We start from the raw sequence: 22,942 nt of genomic DNA, 5'->3' as shown, positions 1-22,942 counted from the left end.
CAGGAGGTCAGAAACCCCCATCTTGATGAATGACTTGTAAGTGAATTGAAAACTGCCGTCAGTTGTGAGGGATTTTTAAGTCTCTATTTGTAAACTTGCTGGTAGATTTTTCTATAAGAAAATTTTACTCGAGTTTCTATTGCTTTCAGTTATTTGCTGTATGCTATGGGATTATTAAATACTCTATTAAGAATTAAAAATATCTGAATATTTGTCTTGTCAGCCTGATACCAGCACCTAAGAAACATTTTTAATAGCATGAAAGACATCAAAACTCAATGTTTTAAGTAGTGTGAAATAACTGTTTCTGAAGCAGGTCCAGAAAAGGAGGTGGTTTGTAAGACAGGCATCTCTTTCCTGGTAGTCTCCCTGAGCTTTGGAGAGAGATGCCTTAGTCTAATTAAGCATATATCGTTAAAGGGAATGGTTACATTTAAGGAATGAAAGGAATCATAAATACTTGTCACCACGACCCATCACTGGGTGCTAACTTACCAACTGTAACTGTAGTAACTTCTTTCTACTAATTCGTTTCGTAAACTGCATCTTGGCAAATGCTACATTTCATTAAAAATTGTCACTCGCCTGCAGCAACAGTTGCACGTTATTCTGTATTGTTCACTTAATTTCAAAAGGACAGGAAGATGTTTATACCGCATTATGTGTTTCCCCCTCTCCTCCCCTAAATCTTTGATAATAAATATTCTATACATGGGAGAAAGTATTTTTCGCCTTCTCTTTCCCCAGTTCTGAATGCTTCGTAGGCTATGAGGGGTGTTCTGTTTCTGAATTAATGCTGCTTTACTGAAAAATCATCAGTAGGTGGGGCTCTTGAAGTTTCTATTCCAACTTGTTATTCAAACATGGGGGGGGGGGCGAGGAGGAGAGCACATCTCACTGTTCAGAACAGTAAGCACAGTCCTTCAGCAAGTTTTTCAAGGCCTCCTAAAAAACAGAGTCACCTGGGAGTCAAACGGGGTCAAAGTACACAAATTACAATCCCTGTATAAGCTATAAAATTGGCCTTTTGAGTAATGTTGAGTGTTGAGAGATGTCTACTGTAATTTACAGATAATACTGCTTGACAGAGCAATAAATTGCCCAGATGAATCCAGGTATGTGTTAGACAAAAAGCTGGTTGTTAAAAGGAATAAATTCAGAGCTTGAACTGACTTTTCAATATGGTTACGTAGAACTTTATGTTTAGTTGATTTAATCATGTTCTGTATTCAGGCAGCAGATGTTTTTAGCTCTTTGGTTTTGCTGTATTTGAATGTAGGAAAATTACCTCCTCCCTGCAGCAGTTCAGGTAGGTGATCTGTATGTGTCCACCCTGCTGAGAGAGCACGTGTTTTCAAGGCTGAAGGAGGGAGCGTTTTGCCAATTATTCATATTATGAATACGATATTCAAATTTCTTGATGTTATTTGGCATAAGAACACGTGCTGCTGCCTGAATTCACATAATAGCCATTTTTCTAAGTGGGTAAGATGCCACATGTCAGATTTCCTTTGTGCACCCAAGGATTCGAGCACAAAATTAGTGCCTCTTGCTGTCCTGCGTACCCTGAGCCATGGTGGCATCCAGTCTCAGCAGCACAAATAACTGCTGTTGTTACTTTCTGCATCCAGAGCTGTGCTGGGATGCCCCTTAAGCCAATAAAGGCCAAGAGGAGATGAAAAGCATTGTCTTACTTACTTTGTCCTCCTCTGAAATGGAGGCAGCATCAGTAAATGTCAGTTGATGTTCAAGCATAAAAGGGAACCTGAGTGTCTCAGAAAATGTTTCCACGTGACCTTTGTCCAACTAATTGTTTGACAGTGTTTTTTTGTATTCATTTGTCTGTTCATCTATTGATAGAAAGTCCCGAGTCATTATCATTCCAGTGCCAGCTAGTGCTGGGAACGTTTATCTGTTCAACAGATAATTTCAGTTAAATATTACTTCTACTGTAATATAAGTAGTGTGGAATAACAGTTTCTGAAGCAGCTCCAGCAATGGAGCCAGTTTGTAAGACAGTCATCTTCTTTCTGTTAGTTTCTCCCAGTCTTGGGATAGAGGGGGAATTTGCTCAGAATTTTATCACCATTGCTGGACCTCTACCCAGCGAGCTAGTGACTAGATTGTATCTGCATGACCAAGTCCTCTCTGAGGAAGATCAGGGCCCTGCCGTGGCTGAAGCCCGTGATTACCTGTGCCAACAAGATCTTGTGGCTTCTGAACTGCCCCAGTACTTCTCCCACCTTCGTGAGATTGGAGTGACACATTACAAGATCTTCCTGCCGTGGGCACGCGTTCTTCCAGAAGGGAATGCCAGGAAGCCGGCTGAAGCTCAAGTGCGGTGCTACCAGGAGCTGCTCAAGACCCTGATTGCTGCAGGCCTCAGGCCAGTGGCAGTTCTGCATCACCAGCGTGTCCCTGGCACCGTGGCTGTGCAGGCTGTGGGTGGGAAAGCCAACGCTGTTGCTGACCTTTTTGTGGAATACGCAGAGTTCAGCTTCCGTGTTTTTGGAGACCTGGTCGATGTGTGGCTCAGCTTCAGTGACCTACCGGAGGTCCTTAAAAGCCTGCCTTATGATGACCCCCAGGACCAAGCCCAGGCCCTGGCTGCTGCTCATGAAAGAGCTTACACTGTCTACCATGAGAAATACGCACCAGTGGGTAAGGAGAATGGGAAGAGGGATTTTTTTAACGTGACTTTTTCACAACTATTTTGTGATGGGGTTAAATGGCAGCTGCTTCATGCAATCTCTGTGAATATGCTATCGATGCTCTCAGAATTACCTAGGAATCCTCGAGTAACAAGTTCCTTCAAATCCATTATTTCGATAATTACCTATAAATTATAAAATAATTGAATTTTACTTGAAATGATAACCAAAATAGTTGGGGATAATATATATGTGTATGTGTGTATAGTTATGTTTAATCTTTTAAGCATCAGGGAAGTATTAAATAGCTTCCAGTTAATTTGAGCAGCAGAAACTAGTACTTGAAAACCAAACGTTATAATACTTTTATATGCTTTTTCTCTAAGGGCTGTTGTCCATGTGCTCTTAATTTAAAGATCAGCAGATGCCCCTGATGAGCTATGGTTTCATACTATTCATATATCAAACCTTAAATGTGTGGTATAATGAAAGTGGGACTGAGACTTATGAATAATCTTTGGATTCCAGTTCAGTCACCTAATTTTTAAAGCCTTATTACTTATTTCAGCGTCATTGAAAAACCAGGATTGCGTTTGCTACCATTTCAGCTAAGAGAGGAAGATCACGCCATCAGTCAGTGGCTGTGCTATAATCCCTTATGTATGATAGGTGCAGGCTTTTTCATTAAGTCATGATGTGTTCCCAAGATCTAGCTTGAAGAATCAGGTCAGATTCAGCTACCAGCCTTCCACTGAAAAGGTGGACAGCTTTGCAAATGTGTTGACAAAATCCACTTAAACAAAACTGATCATGGTTTAAAATGACACCTCATTTAATCAAAGAGAAATGTGTTTATTTAACTTTTAAAAGTTAATTTAAAAGGGTCAAAATACTGTTTAGTGTAAAATGAAAATTATCAACTACAAATTACTTTAAAACTACTCAAATGTAGCCTTATTCTGTTTTTTCTGTTTGTAATGACAAAGTCATAATAATCAAGCTATTTTGTAGTTAATAATGTATTTTTGTGTACTTCTTCCTGACCCACAGAGGAAAGACTTAAAAATTACTGAAACTTACCTCAAAACATGAAGAAGCAAGGCTCAGGAAATCTTCTGTGAGATAGTAATAGTATGAGGATGTCTGCAGTGTCCTTTATTTGGCTTTCGTCATTGCAGACACTGGGGTTTTAAAGTAATTAAATCTTACCTCTGCCTGTGTTAAACAGAACAAGAGAATTTCGCGTCTTCTGTGATGGGTATCTGGGGTTTTCTAAACAGCTGTCTTCCTTGGGCTTGAAGTTTTTCTGTCCCAGGCAGACAACCAGTAGAGCTGGCTGAGTCATTGGTTTTTTCCAGTTTTTTAAAAGAACTTATTTTTAAGTCTTGCATTTGTGAGGAATACTTTGCAGTACAGTTCACGCTATTTGGCGATAGCCCTTAGAAATTGCCCAGCTTCCCTCCCACATCACCTGTCCCCTCCCAAGTTCCCAGCATCTCAGCAGCATCCAGCACTGAATGCATTTTAAAAATAACCAGTTTAGAATCACCACAAAGGCATGAAAATTGAAGATATTGCTTATTATTATGCATGGACCCACTGAACAGCTGTATTCAGATCCACCTTCACCTTCCTGCAAGCAACAGTGCTAAGATGTTTATGAGCAGTCATGATAAGACAAGATTTATTGACAAAAACTTGTTGAAGTCTGTCGCCTTCAACTCTCTGTTGAATTTGTAGTGGGTATTCTGAAATCAGCTACCTAGGGCACTGTCTGATGTTCCACATCTTCAAAAATTTCCAACTGGTTTTAAAATGACTGCAGTGAACTGAAATTTTTTCTTTGTCCTTAACATACTACCAATAGACTACCTTTTTTTTTTTTTTTTTTTTTTTTTTTTTCCCCCAAAGGTGGAAAGCTGTCCATTGCTTTAGGAATGGATCATGTCTTGGATAGTGCCTTATCAGAATTGCTTTCAAATTCAATTCAGGTAACACCTTAACAGAAATTATTTCCAAAACTATATAAATTTGATTCAATTTAACTTGATTTTTATGTACAGGATCAAGTGAATTGTTGCACGTTAAATACAATTTTAGCAAGTTGACCAATTAAGTAAAATTTATCAAATTAGTCAATCGGTTAGTCTGATCACATGAAGCTCTCTGATTTTGAAAATGACTGCACCATCCTTTCTTGGCTAGTGAGCATTGATTAAGAAATACGGAGACATACTTACTCTCACAATTGGCAATTTTAGCAATATACATGCTTAAATGACAAGGTGTCTGCAAAAAGTGTACCCATTGTAACTTTCTTTGCAAGTCTACTTAATTGACCATCAAAGAAATGGATATTTAATTTTAAATAGCTGCTAATTAAAAAAAATATCTGCTTATTATGTTAAAACACAGAGAGAGCCGTGCTAGAATTGATCTAGTTACCCAGGGATGGCACGACATAAGAACATAATCTCTACAAAGATGATGACATCCTTTCTATAAAGACCAAACTCAGTTAGTAGTTGTCTTCACATAGAGGATGTTGATGTAGGATACAGTGGACAAATGATAGTGCAGGTTTTTTTGCTTGTATTCACGATCCTTCAAAATTTAGTAATAGGTAGGCAGTGTTGTAGGCATGACATTTCAAGGATATAAGCAAGGTGTGGTTTGTAGGGAGAGGAAAGATGTTGTATTAGATAAGCTGACTAAACTAGGAGCAAACCTTGGACTGCAAAAGAAACTGGAAGCTTATCAGGTTGTTTCCAGCTTCATCAGCTGATTTAATGAGAGAATACAATCTACTCCCTTGAACTTGATGATATCTGGTGGGATAACGCTTGTTTGGAATGATTAAAGATTTCTGAAGTGGACTTTCCCCAAAGGATTATTGATAAGGCCTGCCTGAATGACATAGTTGCAAAGGTTTCTCTGTGTGGTTAATCGTAGACAGTCTTACTAATTAAAAAATCAAATGTAAATCATCAATATTAAATTAATAAAATACTCCTAGAATTTCATTTAGCTGTTTAAATTTTACTTTGTTTAGGAGGAGAGATACAAAATGCATCTTCCCATACAGTATCCAGTTTGTACTCATTATATTGCCCAGGGCTTCCATATAGCTGTATAGCTTCTTACTGCAGCAATGCACTTCCACAATTTTGTATGTTTTTAATGTACTATTTGCAAAAAATACATTTTACTCCAGGGTGATTCTTTTCCTTTTCTTGTTTCCAGAATTCGGTAGATTTTCTGTCTCTCAGCCTTCAGTACTATTGCAGAAATGAAACGGATTTCTACAGGAAGTTGAATGAATTCCAGGTAACATTATGCACAGTGTTAAATTTTAGCAGCAGATAACAGACCAGAAATAGAAGGAGAATTTAATGTTTCTTGATGCTTGTCTAAACAGTTGTGGTTTGCTGCTAGAGCTCAGACAACAGCTACGCTAGGAAATAGCTGCACAGTGTGTTCACTTCTCTGTTGTAAGTCTGACTTAAGAACAGGTGCTCGAAAGTGCTGGAAAGGATCATCTTGGTCAGTGCTCGTTATTGATGCATTAATGACTAAAATTGCGTAATTCTTTTGTCCAGGACTGAAAAACCTCCCCTCTCACATCCTAAGTGTTTTATAAACTGTTAGGCTAATACCTATATGCCAGAAGACAGTGTTTTATTCTAGCATGGGTTCTGCAATGGTGCTACCAAACTTTACAACTCCTTATCAGTCGAGGCAGTGCTAGAAATGTTAATGAGGATGAGTTTGTGAAAGGGTTAGGTCGCGCAGCAGTGACAGTACCAGTGATGCTAGGGACAGGTACCTGATGCTAAACCTCTGGCAGTGAACTGCATTCTTAAAGTCCACAAGACAAGAGTCATCCAGCAACTGAGTAGCAGAATAAGGAGCTACCCGTGAGACTTGCTCTCTTTAGGGTCCCAGTGTGCTGCAGTTACTCTAAAAATCTGGAGTGGACCATTTGTGGCAACAGATTCTTCCCACGTAAGTGTGCAAAAAAGGGCATAGTTCCTTGTGCTTTTTCAATGACAGGTTGAACACTAAAAGTTTCTGAGGTTTTATGCTTTGATTTGCTGTGGGCTTTTTTTGGATCAGAGAAAAACAGAGGGTGGTATTTAATGCTTACTCTGTTGATCTATGAATTTAACTTTGAGGAAATGTATCACCCATTCTCAGTCTTCTAGATATTTCCTACTCTGTGTTAAAAGCAACAAATGTGAAGAGCATGGTTCTACTAGCTGGCTGATGCTTCTTTTCATACAAGTCTGACTTCTGGTTTTGCAGAATGTCTGGAAGGACGTAGAGATCTTGGTTTTTAGTCTGAAGTTCCTTGATTGTGGTTCCACGGAAGACAATCCCTTCATACCAGTAGCTGCCATTGTCACAGGTGAGTGACATGTTTCAAGAAGAGTTTTTTAGCTAAGCTCTGCATGGCAAATTATAGAGGAAATTCAAAATGTCCAGTCCAGACCACTGCTATTAGATGAAATAACTTCATGGCTTCTTTCATAGCCTTCTTGGAAAACTAAGAGTAGATGGTGAGTGTTGAGGGAGGGGAAGCAGGAAATCTTCCTCAAAGCTTTTCATAACTTTAATCAGCTTCAAGTTGCCCCAGGGGAGGTTTAGAATGGACATTAGGAAAAATTTCTTCACTGAAAGGGTTGTCAAGCACTGGAACAGGCTACCCAGGGAAGTGGTGGAGTTATCATCCCTGGAGGTATTTAAAAGACATGTAGATGTGGTGCTTAGGGACATGGTTTAGTGGTGAGCTTGGCAGTGTTAGGTTTACAGTTGAACTTGATGATCTTAAAGGTCTTTTGCAACCTAAATGATTCTATGATCATTTGTTAACATGAAATTGTAAATGTCTAATAAAACCCCATCATATTTGATCTGAGAAAAATAGCTATTAGTTATGAAAAACACCTTCTTTCTACAGGGTAATTGTGTGTACAAGTACTGTCATGCAGTCCATAGTATCTGTGACTGAGTCCATCACTTACCATTTCTGTGTTTTCAGCTATTAATAAAGAAGAGACACGTACAATTGGGTATGATGTTAACGAGTTCTTGGACTTCTCATCATCTCAAGTTTTAAGGTACAGGTTTTATCCTGTATATAATCAGATACTATAACAAAATGGTATTCTCTGGAAACCTATGTGCAGGCAGACACAAGGCAGTTTTAATGGTGAAGGCTGCTGTTAATTGCTGAAAGGACTGGAAAGGAATGCCTTTCTGCTGAGCCCTGTCTCTTGCTATTGCAGGCAATCCTCTATCCTACTATTACGGGTAATGTAACCCTCTTCTACGCTTCCTCATCCTTGGTTACCCAAATTGCACCTTGAAGCCAATGGTAACAAGTACATTTCAAGCCTTCTGCCCTTTTCAAGAACAAAATAGTTTAAATTAATTAAATAAATAAATAAACAGAGACTTTGCTAGGGGAGAGGCCAATTGAGCCTACAGAAATGTAGGAGATGTCATTGTGCAGGGAGATGCTAAGGATTACAGAAGTAGGATTAATTAGTTTTAGCTTATCCCATGGGAATTCATGAGAGCAGTTGTAGCACGTGAAATCGCTACACACTGCAAGGATTTTGTTTGCACCTTTGGTGTAGCTGTAATGAATTATGAGAATCTACCTGTAAAGAAATGCATTAGATATATAGCTCTGGAGCCACTCTGCGGTTAGCTCGCTGCACTCCACCTGCATCTGCTAGCTGGGTGGCAGAAGGCTGATTTGATCAATTACAAAGAAACTATTCCCTAAATGGCTTATGTGAGCTGAATGGGAAGCAAATGATTCTTTTATCCTTCATGTTTGCAAGTTCTGTGGCACTGGCATCCACCTTTAACTTCTTTTTATTCTATTTCCAGCAAAACAAATACTCTACAAGAGAACCCAGATGCCATTCTTGCCCCTCGCTCGTCCTATCAGACAGTTTGGGAAACGTTTGCTCAACAGTCTGAATGGGAGAGAGATTCTCTTCTGCAAGATGTTTTCCCAGGTGGCTTCCTCTGGGGCATATCCACAGGTGCCTTCAACATCGAAGGAGCTTGGGCAGAGGATGGGAAAGGAGAGAGCATCTGGGACCACTTTGGACACGCAGGCCATGTCTACATGAACCAAACAGCAGACATGGCATGTGACAGCTACTATAAAACCAGCTATGACGTTTACCTGCTTAGGGGTCTTCATCCCCAATTGTACAAATTTTCTGTATCCTGGCCTAGAATTTTCCCTGCTGGCACCACCGAGACTGTCAACTCCAAGGGTGTTGATTATTACAACCAATTAATTAATCGGTTGCTAGAGTCTAACATTGAGCCCATGGTGACTCTGTTCCACTGGGACCTCCCACAAGCTCTTCAGGTTCTTGGTGGCTGGCAGAATGACAGTATTATAGATGCTTTTGTAAACTATGCCGACTTCTGCTTTTCCACTTTTGGGGATCGAGTCAAGCTCTGGATTACTTTCCATGAGCCTTGGGTTATCAGCTACGCTGGCTATGGCACCGGAGAGCATCCTCCAGGAATCGTTGACCCAGGAGTAGCATCTTACAAGGTAGGGACATGGGAATAACTAGGATCCTGCAGCTGCCGTCACTGTTGTTTTTCCTGTGATGGTTTCATACTTATGTTCAAGCCTAATGTGGCCTCTTGAGACAACTATAAGCTTGTTGGATTTATGATACCTGCCAAAAATGGGTTAGTTAATGGATGCTAGATGTTTTGATTTTATGTTTCTATTCTGAAAGCTGGTGTTGATGGATAGCCAGATTTTTCTGCTTATTCCAAAACCTACTGCAGTCTCTGGCTATGTTTATTTGTTTGGTCAAGGTTTCTTCTTTTGAATGGAGATGACATTCTCACGTGGCAATAATCTTAAGATTCCTTGTGCAAAACAGTGTGACGCATATTCCTGTGCTTTCTGCCCACAGGTGGCTCACACAATTCTCAAGGCTCATGCCAAAGTCTGGCACCTGTATAATGACAAATACCGTTCTCAGCAACTGGGAAAGGTGGGGCTGGTTCTGAACTCGGATTGGGCTGAACCCAAGACTCCAACCAACCCTGAGGACGTGAGGGCATCTGAGAGGTACCTGCAGTTCATGCTTGGCTGGTTTGCTCACCCTGTATTTGTTAATGGGGATTACCCAGATATCCTGAAGGCTCGGATCCAGGAAGTAAACCAGCAGTGCTCCACAACAGTTGCACAGCTGCCTCTGTTTACAGAGCAGGAGAAGTCCTGGGTGAAAGGGACTGCAGATTTTTTTGGTCTTTCCCATTACACTTCCTACCTGGTCAGTGCTATGACTAATGGGACCTGCACACCAGGCTACGAGAGCATCGGGAACTTCTCCTTGCATGTAGATCCTTCTTGGCCACAGACTGCCTCTTCTTGGATCCATGTGGTCCCTTGGGGATTAAGAAGGCTGCTGAAGTTTGTGTCCCAGGAATATACAGGGACAAAGATCCCGATTTACATAGCAGGAAATGGTATGCCAACGGAAGATGGAGGGGATCTTATTAATGACACTGTGCGAGTGGATTATTTCCACCGGTACATCAATGAAGCTCTAAAAGGTATGGAGAATTTTTTTTTTTTTTAAATAATGTCAAATAGTTATTCTATTCCTTCCATGGTGGGTAACTTCAAAACATTGCTACTTGTGTAGTGATACGAGGTCAGCTGCCTATTGTGTATCTAGTGTGACCACATATGTGCTTCACATATATGGATTAATGTAGCCTGGACCCTAAACATCAGTCCCTGTGTGACAACAGTGTTCATATACTTCAGTTCTGCTGAAGATGATTTCCCTGTAGATAGGCTCTTGCCTGGTGACATCTCGTAGATCAGGACTGAACTGTCTTTACTGATTAAGCAGATCTAACTGAGAGCATCCTGTATCATTTCAGGTTAGAATTTTTGGGGAGATATTTATATATCAATCGTTTTGAGCAAGGTTCAAGGTGCGCTTGTATCTTGGCAAACTGTATCAATTGGTGTCGAAATAATCTTAGTAAACTGGACTTCTGGGCAGGTGTAGAGATTTGAGATTTCAAATAGAAATTTCACTGATACTGTCTTGAGATACGCAAATCCATGCTGTCAGGAAAACTTTATTAAATACGCTGTATTAAAAAGGTTGGTGATCAGTGTACAGCATTTGATCTTCTTGACCTAGTTCTCAACATACTGATAGAAGTCTTAAGAAGAGCTATGGAAAACACAATTTAGCATTGCTGGTGTGCCTCAGCAGAAGTAAAGAAGATGGACTGCATATGGAAAGTGAACTTTTCTGGAATGAGAGAGAGATAGTGCTTTTTTGTAGGCAGTGTGAGGAAGGATGCTGGACTTGCCTCTGCTGTTCTGCTAAAAGAAACTCTCCTGTGCTCAGGGAAGATGGGCAAGCACTAAATAGGCTTGTTTCAGTTTAACTGTAGTATGACATTTAAAAGTGCACCATATACCTGAGTTGATGAAATGTGCTTGAAAACAAGAACACAGGGAAAGGGATACCAGTGGCGTAAGTGTCCTGTACACTAATACCTCTTTTCTCGTGCATTTTTATCACTAAGCATTAGACCAGCTCCTGTTGTGGAGCTGACTGCTTTTCTTACCAGATACTCTAATTGTTTGGGGGGTTTTTGCCTAAAAGACCATTTGTATATGTTTGACTTATCATGCTTGTACCCTCAGTTGTGGAGCTTGTGTTGTGTTGTGCTGTGCTGTGTTCAGAAGTTGTTCCAATGAATGAGTGTCTTGTACTGTTTCTGTGACAGCGGTGAAACTAGACACAGTTGATGTTCGGTCATACGTGGCTCGATCCCTGGTTGATGGCTTTGAAGGCCCGGCAGGGTACAGCCTAAAATTTGGGCTGCATCATGTGGATTTTGGAGATGGCAATAGACCAAGGACTCCCCGGGCATCTGCTTATTTCTATTCCAGCGTTATTGAAAAAAATGGTTTCCCACCTGAAGTCTTGGACAGATTTTCTACCCCAGTGGTGTTTGACCTACCTGTGCCATCAAAGCTGCCCAGTTTACCAGCATCAGAAGTTCCCTCCAAGGCAAAAGTCGTCTGGCAGAAGTTTTCATCCCAAACAGATTTTGAAAGGGACATGTACTTTTATGCGACATTCCCAGAGGACTTTACATGGGGTGTGTCGTCTTCTGCCTACCAGGTAGAGGGAAGTTGGAATGCTGATGGCAAAGGACCCAGCATTTGGGATAACTTCACCCATGTCCCAGGGAATATAAAGAATAATGATAATGGAGATGTAGCTTGTGATAGCTACAACAAGGTGGAGGAGGATATTTACCTGCTGAGAGCCTTAGGGGTAAAGAACTATGGTTTCTCTCTGTCCTGGTCTCGAATTTTCCCCAGTGGAAGGAACAACTCAATAAACATCCATGGAGTTGACTACTATAACCGCCTCATTGATGGACTGGTTGCAAACAACATCACTCCTATCGTCACTCTCTACCACTGGGACCTGCCACAAGCTCTCCAGGACATTGGTGGCTGGGAGAGCAGCGTGCTGATCGACCTGTTTGATAGTTTTGCGGATTTCTGTTTCCAGACCTTTGGTGACAGGGTGAAGTTCTGGATTACGTTCAATGAACCCCAAGTCATTGCCTGGGCAGGCTATGGCACTGGGACATTTCCACCCAACGTCAATGACCCTGGCAGTGCTCCCTACAGGGTTGCCCACATCTTACTGAAAGCTCATGCCAGGGTCTACCACACGTACGATGACAAGTACAGAGCGAGTCAAGGAGGGGTCATTGCCCTGTGTCCCAACATTGACTGGGTTGAGCCAAAGACACCAAGCGACCCCAGGCACGTAGAAGCTGCAGACAGGTACCTGCAGTTTTTGGTGGGGTGGTTTACACACCCGATTTTCAAAAACGGGGACTATCCTGAGGTTATGAAGTGGAAAGTTGGGAACAGGAGTGAGCTTCAGGACCTGCCATCGTCTCGCCTACCAGTTTTCACAGCGGAGGAGCGTGAATACATCAGGGGCACGGCAGATGTTTTCTGCTTCAACACCTACACCTCCAAAATTGTAACCCATGCAACAACCCGGTTGAAGCCCTTCTCTTACGAGTATGACCAGGAAGTTTCAGCAAAGACTGACAGCTCCTGGCCTCCCTCAGCTATTACTGACCATCGGGCTGTGGCCTGGGGCATGAGGAGGCTACTGAACTGGATCAAAGAAGAATATGGAAATCCCCCAATATACATCATTAAGAACGGGGTGGGGATAAAGACCAAATCGGATGTTGATGACAATACCAGGATTTTTTACTACAAAACATACATTGATGAAGCTTTAAAAGGTACTAGTGTTTGCTGTTACTCTGGTGGTGGTGTGTGTTTCCTCTCCTAGATTTCTGGTTACTTTATTCCTCCGAAGTGTAGTTTCTACAAGTGATTGATATCAGTCTTTAAATATTCTGAACACAATATAAATATAGTGTCTCTTTTTATGATCTCCTTTGCATGGCCGTTTGTACTTTGTATCCTCCAACTATGCAGAGTCGTCTTATATGATCTTAGTTGACCAGTGCCAGCTTTATGAAGCTCGAAGCCTGTATATGCTTGCGTGTAAATTCCTTGCAGTTCATTTAATATGTGATTATACCACTGATGCTCTTCCATTTGTTTCTGGTCTTTCAGCTTACAAATTGGATGGTGTTAATCTGAAAGGATACAATGCTTGGTCTTTTATGGATAGCTTTGAATGGTTGAATGGTTATGAGCCAAGATTTGGATTGCACCGGGTTGATTTTGACAATCCCAACAGGCCCAGAACCCCAAAGCGCTCTGCTGTGTACTATGCAGAAATCATCCGCAATAATGGTATCCCATTGCCAAAAGAAGATGAATTTTTATATGGAGAGTTTCCAGAGAACTTTCGGTGGAGTGTAGCGACTGCAGCATATCAGGTTAGGAAACTGAGATGGACTCTTAAAGTTTCTGCAGACAGTTAATTCATTTTGGATGAGACAACTACAGCTTTTGTAACATTAGGTTTTACGGTAATTGAGGGTTAGTGTAGCAACTGCTGTAAAAGGGAGGAGCTTGGAGATATTTAAGGTCATGGTTATACCACAGGAATTGAGACACAGCAGCATGGACTTCACAAGGTCCAGCCAACGTGGGGTACTGAAACGGTGCCTGTTCTGTGACATTGTACTTGTCTCGAGGCCCAGAAGGTCTTACTAGTTGGGTACAGCAAAACTATTGCTATTTCTAGTCTTAAGCTGGTAAGTCAAAATGTTGTGTGGTGCGAAAAAGACTTAACAGGCTGAACCAAGACCTAAATTTGGGGTTTACTAACAGTCTCCCCCACCCCATCTTCAATTGCAGATTGAGGGAGGATGGAGAGCCGATGGGAAAGGACTTAGCATTTGGGACCGATATGCTCACACCCCCTTGAAAATCGGCAATGATGACACTGGAGATGTAGCTTGTGACAGCTACCACAAGATTGAGGAGGATGTGGAAATGCTGAAAAGCCTCAAGGTGTCTCACTATCGCTTTTCAATCTCCTGGTCCCGTGTTCTCCCAGATGGAACCACCAGATACATCAATGAAATGGGACTGAACTACTATGAAAGGCTTATTGATGCTCTTCTGGCAGCTAACATTATGCCTCAGGTAACTAGAAATGGTAACTTTCAGGTGACTAACAAATAGCAGAACCCAAGCCTGATGTTCAAAGCACATGTATGTGTTCCCATCCATGCCCTCTTCCACAAAGAAATTGTTATTCATTGTGTTCTGCAAGGAAACATGTTTTTTACATAAGCAAATGAACTGGGAATGTAGTGATAGCCTAGCAGTTACTACCCAGAAGGATCACTGTAACCTTACTGTTTGCTGTTTCCAATTACATTCTTATCCCTCATGTACTTGGAATTGGATTCTACAAGGACCTATGCAGTGATCTTTCCAGGTACTGAGGCGAGGCTGACCAGCCTGTAGTTCCCAGGATCCTCCTTCTTGCCTTTCTTGGAGATGGGTGTAACATTATTCTTTTCCCAGAAGTCAGGAAGCTCCAGTGATCAGCATGGTTTGTCACATGTAACGGACGGTGACCTCACCACTGCATCAGCAGCTCTTTCAACACTGTTGAGTGAATCTGACCTGTCCCCACAGACTTGGACACATGTAGCTTTTTTCTGCTTCTACCTGTTGCTTCCCCACAGCTGGCTGTCCCTGTCCCTGCCCCCACCCTCCCCACCCCCCCACCCATGCTGGTACGTGTAGGGAGTGCACGTGGCTGCACCAAATGCTGCATAGATGTGTATGCACACCACACAAGGGGCAATCCAGGAGTATCCACACAAGCATCAGATCATGCCTGAGCAAACCTGTGCCTTCATGGCAGTGCTGCAGGCTGGCCCAACAGATGGAGCAGCCCAAACAGATGTTCTGTTGGACTGTATTTCATTTGAGAGTCAGTGCAGGTGCAGCAGTTCTTCACTGATGAGTTCTTGCTACCACAAAGCTGTGGTGGTTTGTGGTAAAAGCTTCATCTTCGATCAGGCAGTCCCTGGAGTTTGAGTCATTTTCCCATGTCCTAATGAAACCAAAACACTGGCAAAAAGGTATTTTATGTGAGTGCACGAGTGATCACTACAGACTCAAACACCATTAGGAACAGGAAGCTGCAGATCAAAGCAGAGTTTATTTACATTCATAAATGAGGCTGGGTTACTGTCCTTATTTCTGAAAGTAAGAGTGACTGATACAGTCCTTTCTGCCTTTCCCCACAGGTAACTCTCTATCATTGGGACCTCCCACAGGCACTGCAGAATGTCGGTGGGTGGGAGAATGATACTATAGTTCAGAGGTTTAAGGAATATGCTGAGCTCCTTTTCCAGAGGCTGGGAGATAAAGTGAAATTTTGGATAACCCTCAATGAACCCTACAACACTGCATATTTGGGCTATGGCGTTGGCACAGCCGCTCCAGGTAAGACTGCTGGGTGTAACCTCAGAGCCTTCACAGCACCGAAGGCACAGCTCTGTTTTATGCTGCAGCGGAGTAGATGCTAGGGGCTTGTAAAGCAAGGAAGATGGTGTGGTGGGGATAAATGGGGTTTGGGCTGCTGTGGTGTGGTGAACAGGTCCTTCTTGCACTTTGCCTGTCACGTCCAGGACCTGTCCTCCTCCCGCTCCTCTAATCCTCTCCTGTTCTGCAACCTGCAGGTTACACTTGTTGCCTGGAGCAGACCCCATTTCTAGAGCAGCTCCAGGGGCTGTGGGGAAGGGTTAAGGCTGGACGAGGGCCAAGCTCAGGCAAGGGAAGGGGGGGGATGAGAGCTGGCCGGAACACACAGCTTTCCGTACTGGCAGCAGCTTGTTGCCAGGGCTGGCAGCCCCTGTCCTGCCGCAGAGGGAGGAGGGGGCAATGCAGGGTCCTGCACAGCCTGCCCACTGCAGCTGTGCCTTCAGCTGTCCCTGCCTAGGCAGCGATTTCAGGCCAGGGCTGGGCCTGAGGGCACCAGGTGCTGCACATCTATTCATTTGCTAGCAGGCAGTGCTGGGTGTCCTGGGTGTTAACTTGGGAAGCAGCCGGTGAGAGAGCTGGGAGCTGCTGCTCCCACTGCCTGTGCTGTTACTGTCTCTGCAGGCGTCTCCATTCGGCCAGGGCGAGCCCCCTACGTGGTGGGGCACAACTTAATAAAGGCCCATGCGGAAGCCTGGCACCTCTACAATGAGACCTACCGGGCAAAACAAGGAGGATTAATCTCGATCACCATCAACTCTGACTGGGCAGAACCAAGGAACTCCCACAAACAGGAGGATGTTGATGCTGTCAGACAATTCTTGCAGGTACAAAGACACTACTCACAGCTCTCCTTGCTGCTTCTGGGTTTGTTCATGGTGGCACTGCCTTTCTGGGTGCTGGAGATGCCCTGAACCCTGGTCAGCATCTCGCTGACAGAAAAGGATGAGCCAGAGGCATCGCTGCAAGGAATGTGTCACCCTCTTCTGGTGGCTGATCAAGTATGCAACAGAAATGAGGCAGAATATGGTTTTAGTGATAAAAGCTTATTGAATTTGCTGCCATTATATGGGCATCCCCGTGTGCCTGTTCGTTATAATGCAGATAGAACCTATAAAGCAGGGCGTGAAGGAGTAATGGTTGTATCTCTTGGTTTGATACAGAATTTATCCTTCTCCCTTATCTCCTGGCTTAGTTTTTTCTAGGTTGGTTTGCTCATCCCATTTTCAAAAATGGTGACTATAATGAAGTGATGAAAAAGAGGATTCGGGAACGCAGTCTGGCTCAGGGTCTGAACCAGTCCCGGTAAGAGCCCAGGCACGTGCCTGCTTTGTTTGTTTTGGTTTTTTTAATTGCTGTACTGAAAACTGCTTTTCTAATAAAGTGCAAAATTTCAATTATTATTTTGCGGTTACTGTAAAAATCTTACTGTATCCTTACAGGAAAACTCTAGCATACATTTTGCCTGCTACCTGTCTTCTCTTGCAAACTAAATTTACTAATATAACATGTCATTGGGGTAGTAAGTTGGCAGCTCAGAGGAATATAGTAAATGCTCTACATTAGACACCTGACAACCATGACAAATGTGTTTTAACTTTTCTTGAAACTATATACTGAACTTGAGCACTGAGAACTCGTTGGTCCCTCTGAATCACATTTCTTATTTTCTATTCCCATTAATTGGGAATGGATTAATCCATTAAAATTGTGGTAGCAGCGCTCCATCGTGAATGTTTGCCCTCTTCTCTCCCTTTCCAGGCACATGTAAGGAAAGCACTTTTTTCCATCTTCACTTTAATAGCAATTTAATGGGGTAGATTAGATTTGGGGCTATTCCTGATTGTTCCTTTCTGAAAATGTGAAAGACCAGTTGTTTTGAAATGAGGGAGACAGTGGAAGAGTCAGCCCATGCTTTGCAGCAAAGGCAGGTCTTCTCGAGATTTGAATTATGCTTTCATATGTGCCTAAAACACTTGCGTTCTTAGGCACTTTTTGGGTTCGTTATTTCTTCTCTGGCAGTTGCTGCCATTAATAAAAGTGTTGCTTTATGAGGTAACATGCCCAAGCATCTCATTCTGTTCTGTCCTTAGTCTAAGACCACAGACTCCCCGGCATCACCGAATTGCCAGGAGCACTGGCTGCATTTTCAGCAGGGGTTGCCAAGGGCACCTGACTCCCAGAATTTTCTCCTTCTTCTGGCTAAAAGAGAGCCGAGACCTCGCTCCTTGTTCCAGGGTACCCTGGATGTCCCTGACTCCATTTCTTACTCCGTGTGGGGCTGCAGATCCCCAAGGGGGATGCTCTTTTCTGAGGAGGCCTGCCTTTTGAAGGGAACTGAGCACTCTGGTGTTAAATGGTAGAATCCACACACACAGCCAAGTTCCCAGTTTCTCCTGGGTTTTCCCGTGTTACTCCAGAGGGATCATGGCACCTCCCCTTATGCTTGTGGTGCTGGTACCAGGGTTACCAGTATCACACATGGAGGGTGTCCAAAGTTCAGTTTTTCTTGTTTCCTCTGTAGAAGCCAGAGTTCCTGAGATGGCACTGTATTGGCCTCTGCCGTGACCTACCAAGCACTACGCTGCCACCCAGAGAAGAGCTCCTCTTGCAGCAGTTACCCGCTCCCCTGCTGCTGTGAAGCACATGCTAGCGCCGTGGCTGGCTGCCACCCTCAGGGCGTGCAGGCAGGAGTGGTGTTTGGGGGGGTGCTCATGACAGCTCCCCTGAGCGGGGACAGGACCCCCTGGCTGACACCGGCTGCTGGGAGCCACCGTTTCATGCTTCTCTCGGCGGGGCTAGTCATGCTCTTGCAGGGTGGTGGGCTGCGACAGGCCACTTGTGAATACTGCAGCTTGGGGTCTCCGCAGCGGTCTGGGGAGCACATGACAACCAAAATGAATTATCACCGATTCCTTCCAGTGCATTCCTGACTGGTCAAATGCTGTTTCTTGTCTTACAAAGCAGGACGACGGTCACACTTCTTGGTTTGACCATGAGCAGGACCTCTAGCCATCAGGTGTCTCTTTTCTGGTCAGTGAAAGGTCTGTTCCTCTCTTGGGGAACGTCAGAGCAGGCAGCATGAATTGCATTGTCTAGCAAAAGCTTAGTTTATACAACAGGATGGGGGAGGGCTAGAAGCAAAAGAAGGGGAAATCCTTGGAAGACTTAATTTGGGGCGGGTTCATGCTTTTCTCTATTGTCTATTGCAGACTTCCAGAATTTACTGAAAGTGAAAAGCAAAGAATTAAAGGCACATATGACTACTTTGGCCTAAATCATTATACTACAATTTTAACATACAAAATAAACTATCCTACTGGTGTTCAGTCATATGACTCTGACAGGTAAGGATGAATGTAAATTATTGGTAAAGGAAAATACACACACCTGGAGCCTGGGCCAACTGTGCTATGTAAACTGATGGCAAAGAGAGCTGTGAGAAGGTATTTTAAGCTGTTACAACCAATTCTAGGGGAAATATCCCCAGGCAGTACCTGTGGTGCTGTTACTTTCTTAAAAGTCCAGTGACGGCCCTTTTTTTTTTACAGACCTGATGATAAATGTGATTGTTAAAAACAGAACAAAGAAAATTAGAGGATCTGCTAAAGGAAGGAGTTTGCACTTATGAGGCTACCAGTCATTTGGGATCAGCTGTAAACAGTATTTATTGTATTTCTTGCCCCCAGTCTGCAGTTCAGTTATCTTGGTTTACAGGTGCTACTCCATTTGCTGTTGTTAGTTCCCTCACCACATTCGCTAAATGTAAGTTCAAACTGAAATAGCTAAGTCACTTCATGGTTAAGTATACATCAGTTAAGACTTTTATTTAGATACAGATTTCTTTCCCCAGCTTCAGAAGGTAGATAATAGGAGCTTACTATTTTTCCTGATAAGAATTAAAATAATGGTGGGACTACACATGGGGTGAACACTGGCTGTTTTCTGAAACGTTTCCACAGAGAATATGTGGAATTATGATACCTTCCCTTTGCTGCTGCATCCGAGCCCCTATGGTTTAGCCCCATGGAAGGACACCGGGCTCGGTTTTGCATTCCTGTACATAGGTGTAAATGGCAGTTTTGTGTGTGCAGGCCCTGCGTTATACACTGAACAGTAAAAATAGTATCGAAGCACAAAGATTTGGAGCTAACATCACATCCTTGGCCATAGTTGATTTTAAGCTGAATGTGATTATAAAGCGAAGTATGAGCATTGTTTTCTAGAGGCTTGTGAGCACCAGCACCCTCAGGCCACTGTGCGTTCACCGGTTTGCTGCACCATAGCGCAACACCAGAGGTGCTGGCTCAGTTTTGTACAGAGCTCAGCGCGGTATTTCTCAGCCCTGCAGCAATGAGGTGCCAGGCACAGCAGCAGGCACGTGGGACTGGTCCCTTGATCCATGGGACTGATCCCTTGATCAGTGTGTCCTTTCTGCAGGGGTGTAGCTACTGTAACTGACCGCAGCTGGCTGGGTTCTGGTTCTGTCTGGCTAAAGGTGACACCCTTTGGTTTCCGAAAAATCCTGAGATGGATAAAAGAAGAGTACAACAACCCTCCCATTTACGTCACTGAAAATGGGATCTCAGAAAGAGGAGCCTTCCGCTTCAATGACACTTGGCGAACACATTACCTCCGGAGCTACATTAACGAAGCACTGAAAGGTAAGAATGACTTTTTAAATCTGCTCAGCCAGATCTCTAGAGAGCAGCAGTTGTCTGCTCTCTATACACAAGTCTGATGTGTATAAAGCAAGCTGTGAATCAGAGCCAAAAGACCACTGCCGTCACACTTGCAAGCTACACACTCACGGGGGCTTATTCTGTAGCCACTTCGGAGAGGCTCTGGGTTCAGCAGGGACTGCCCACAGGTAGCCACAGCTGCAGGGAAAGGGGATCGAAAGGAAGAACCAACCCTGGGTTCAGCGGGTAACTGCAGCTCCCACGTACAGCAGCATCTGGCGAGAGAAGGTGCTACTGCTTACTGAGGAACTACTCTGACAGCTGCTTTGACTATTGCTGTGTCTAAAAAATGAGTCTTTGTTTTTTTTCTGGTTTGGTTTTCTTTTTAAAAAAAACCCAAACTGGTTTCAGTTACAGCAGTGGTGAAGCAACATGGGGGAGGGGCTTTTTCAGTTGGCTTTTTTGCCAGCCAGATGTTCAGAAAGCGCTGGTTTACTGCCTTTTAGCAGCCAGGCCCCACAAGCACTTGTTTCAGCACTTTGATGGCAAAACCAACACGGCTAAAGTGGCAATAACCTCACTGCACTTGTCACCCTGGTGGGGTGGAACGTCCTGGAGCATCCTTGGGCCACCGCTGGCCTGGTGGTGCCACCCCCGGTCACCCATCTGCACAGCTAACCTGTTCTCTCTGGTCCTCTTAACAGCTGTGGTGCTCGACGGTGTCGACTTAAGAGGCTACACTGTATGGACGCTGATGGACAACTTTGAGTGGGCAGTGGGCTTTGATGAGAAGTTTGGGTTCTATCACGTGAATTTCACAGACCCCAACCTGCCGCGCCGCCCCAAGGCTTCTGCCAGGTTTTACTCACAGATCGTAAACTGCAACGGGTTTCCAGACCCAGCAACAGGCCCGCATCCCTGTCTGGAAGTGGAGCCTGAAGGTAAGCAGTGCAGCACAAATCGTGCCTCTGTGTGTGTACGTGCACGTCTGATTCTAATCCCGAAAGATTTCCTTAATCTACGGTCTTTAAAGACAGATCACCCTGTTCTGCCCTATTCTTTTTAAGGGCTCCAGTAGTGCACTGACCAATCATCAGTCTTTGTTATGACTGAAGATATTCCTGTGGAATTGTATCACTTCTGCATGCAAAACCAGAACAATGACTAAATTTTGTGATAGCACCAGCTCCATGCCTGTCTCCAAAATGCTGCAAAAATGTTATTCCGTTCTGCTTTTTACTGATTAACAGAACTGCCTAAGCTATTTTCCAAGCCACACACATTCGGTATTCTCCCACCACTTTTTCTAAACAATTCTGAATATATGAATCCATGTTGTGGGTGAATCTTTTGTCATTTATGTTTTCTGAACTAGAGGAGTACACTGAGCAGCAGCCCGGGTTAGCGGGGGTTTTGGGGACGACCATGGCTGCCAGAGAGCACTGGCCTCTCCTGGAGTCCCAAGAATGGCACCGTCAGCCTTCGTTGTGCCTTTACCCAGAGCCGGAATTGTGCCAGTCACCGATCCCCCACCTGCGGCTGCTGCGCTGAAAGCCTTGCAGAGGTTGGGAGCGGCGATGCACGTCTGTGCATGAAAGCATTCACCCCGGGCTGCCTACTAATACCTTCTCATTGTTTTCTCCCCCCCACAGCGGCACCCACAGACATCACACCAGGACCAGCTGCCAGCGTGCGCTTTTTGGGATTAGATTTAACATCACAAAATGCAGAAATAGCACTGTACGTGCTTTTTGCTCTGTCAGGAGTAGGAGCATTGGGCTTAGCTCTTTTTGCATACCTGTATGCAAAATCATCCAGACAATCCCCTAAACAACCACACATGAAACTTAGTAAACTGTAAAGTTTCTACTTGGTGAAGTGTTTGTTTTTCTTTAAGAAGTTTATAGTACCAGGGAAGGAAACCCAGTGCTTGTACTACTGGCAGCTTTATGCCTTGCCTTAGTGATGGCTCCTCATCATTTTGTTGTTCACTTACTAACTTTAAAAGAGAAAGGAAGAGGGTTGTGGTTTTTTATAGTAAATGTCTCTCTTTTCCCCAGGCATTGATGATTTGATTTCTTAAGGGCAAAAGTAAAACAAACGGCTTATTCCCACCTGCATACAGATTCTGAACTTCACCTTGTATCTGTTCTTGCTTCGTCATCTCCCCTTGGGTAACGCAGGTCTCTTCAAGGGATCTGAGCGCAGCCCCTAGAAGCTCTACCACTTCTTAGTGGTTTTAAGACAAGTTAGTGTCTATACTGGTAAGAATTAGTCTAGCAGAAATGTAGAACAAAAATGTTCTATTGTACAGATTAGGTTCTTCTCCCCATTTAATACACAGTATTTTTGTGAATTGTGTATCACAAATTATTAAAAAAATAAAATGGAAGTGGTCCTAGCGTTATGCCTTCACATTTGAAGAGAATGTGATACTTTAATTAATTAATTAATTAATCTCCTTTAAATAGGAATCCAAAGCCACACAGAACACTTCTAGGTCTCTAATGAGCGGGGAGGGAAGACTGCACCCCTTCCTCAAAACCAAACGCTCC

General features: G+C 43.5%; 1 protein-coding gene across 1 annotated transcript; it reads left to right on the top strand.

Moving 5' to 3' along the window:
* Positions 1-672: 672 nt before the first annotated feature.
* Positions 673-22,779, top strand: LCT (lactase). The gene is made up of 17 exons (XM_013303207.3): positions 673-2,661; positions 4,563-4,642; positions 5,895-5,978; positions 6,957-7,059; positions 7,693-7,771; positions 8,553-9,240; positions 9,617-10,262; positions 11,466-13,025; positions 13,366-13,634; positions 14,059-14,349; positions 15,471-15,669; positions 16,330-16,532; positions 16,901-17,010; positions 18,918-19,052; positions 20,146-20,369; positions 21,092-21,328; positions 22,040-22,779. The coding sequence occupies exons 1-17, from the start codon at positions 1,998-2,000 to the stop codon at positions 22,246-22,248; spliced, it is 5,781 nt and encodes a 1,926-aa protein (XP_013158661.2). The 5' UTR covers positions 673-1,997; the 3' UTR covers positions 22,249-22,779.
* The last annotated feature ends 163 nt before the right edge of the window (positions 22,780-22,942 follow it).

The sequence above is a fragment of the Falco peregrinus genome, chromosome 8 (genome assembly GCF_023634155.1).
Source record: "Falco peregrinus isolate bFalPer1 chromosome 8, bFalPer1.pri, whole genome shotgun sequence".
In the NCBI taxonomy this organism is placed as follows: Eukaryota; Metazoa; Chordata; class Aves; order Falconiformes; family Falconidae; genus Falco; species Falco peregrinus.
The sequence above is the reverse complement of the archived record's forward strand: the minus strand, read 5'-3'. Positions and strand labels throughout refer to the sequence as shown.

Excerpts from the sequence above, each read along its gene's own strand:
- LCT (XM_013303207.3), top strand. The coding sequence starts at position 1,998 with ATGGAGCCAGTTTGTAAGACAGTCATCTTCTTTCTGTTAGTTTCTCCC. Across the intron at positions 10,263-11,465 it reads CATCAATGAAGCTCTAAAAG|CGGTGAAACTAGACACAGTT; the intron begins GTATGGAGAATT and ends TTTCTGTGACAG. Across the intron at positions 20,370-21,091 it reads CATTAACGAAGCACTGAAAG|CTGTGGTGCTCGACGGTGTC; the intron begins GTAAGAATGACT and ends TCCTCTTAACAG.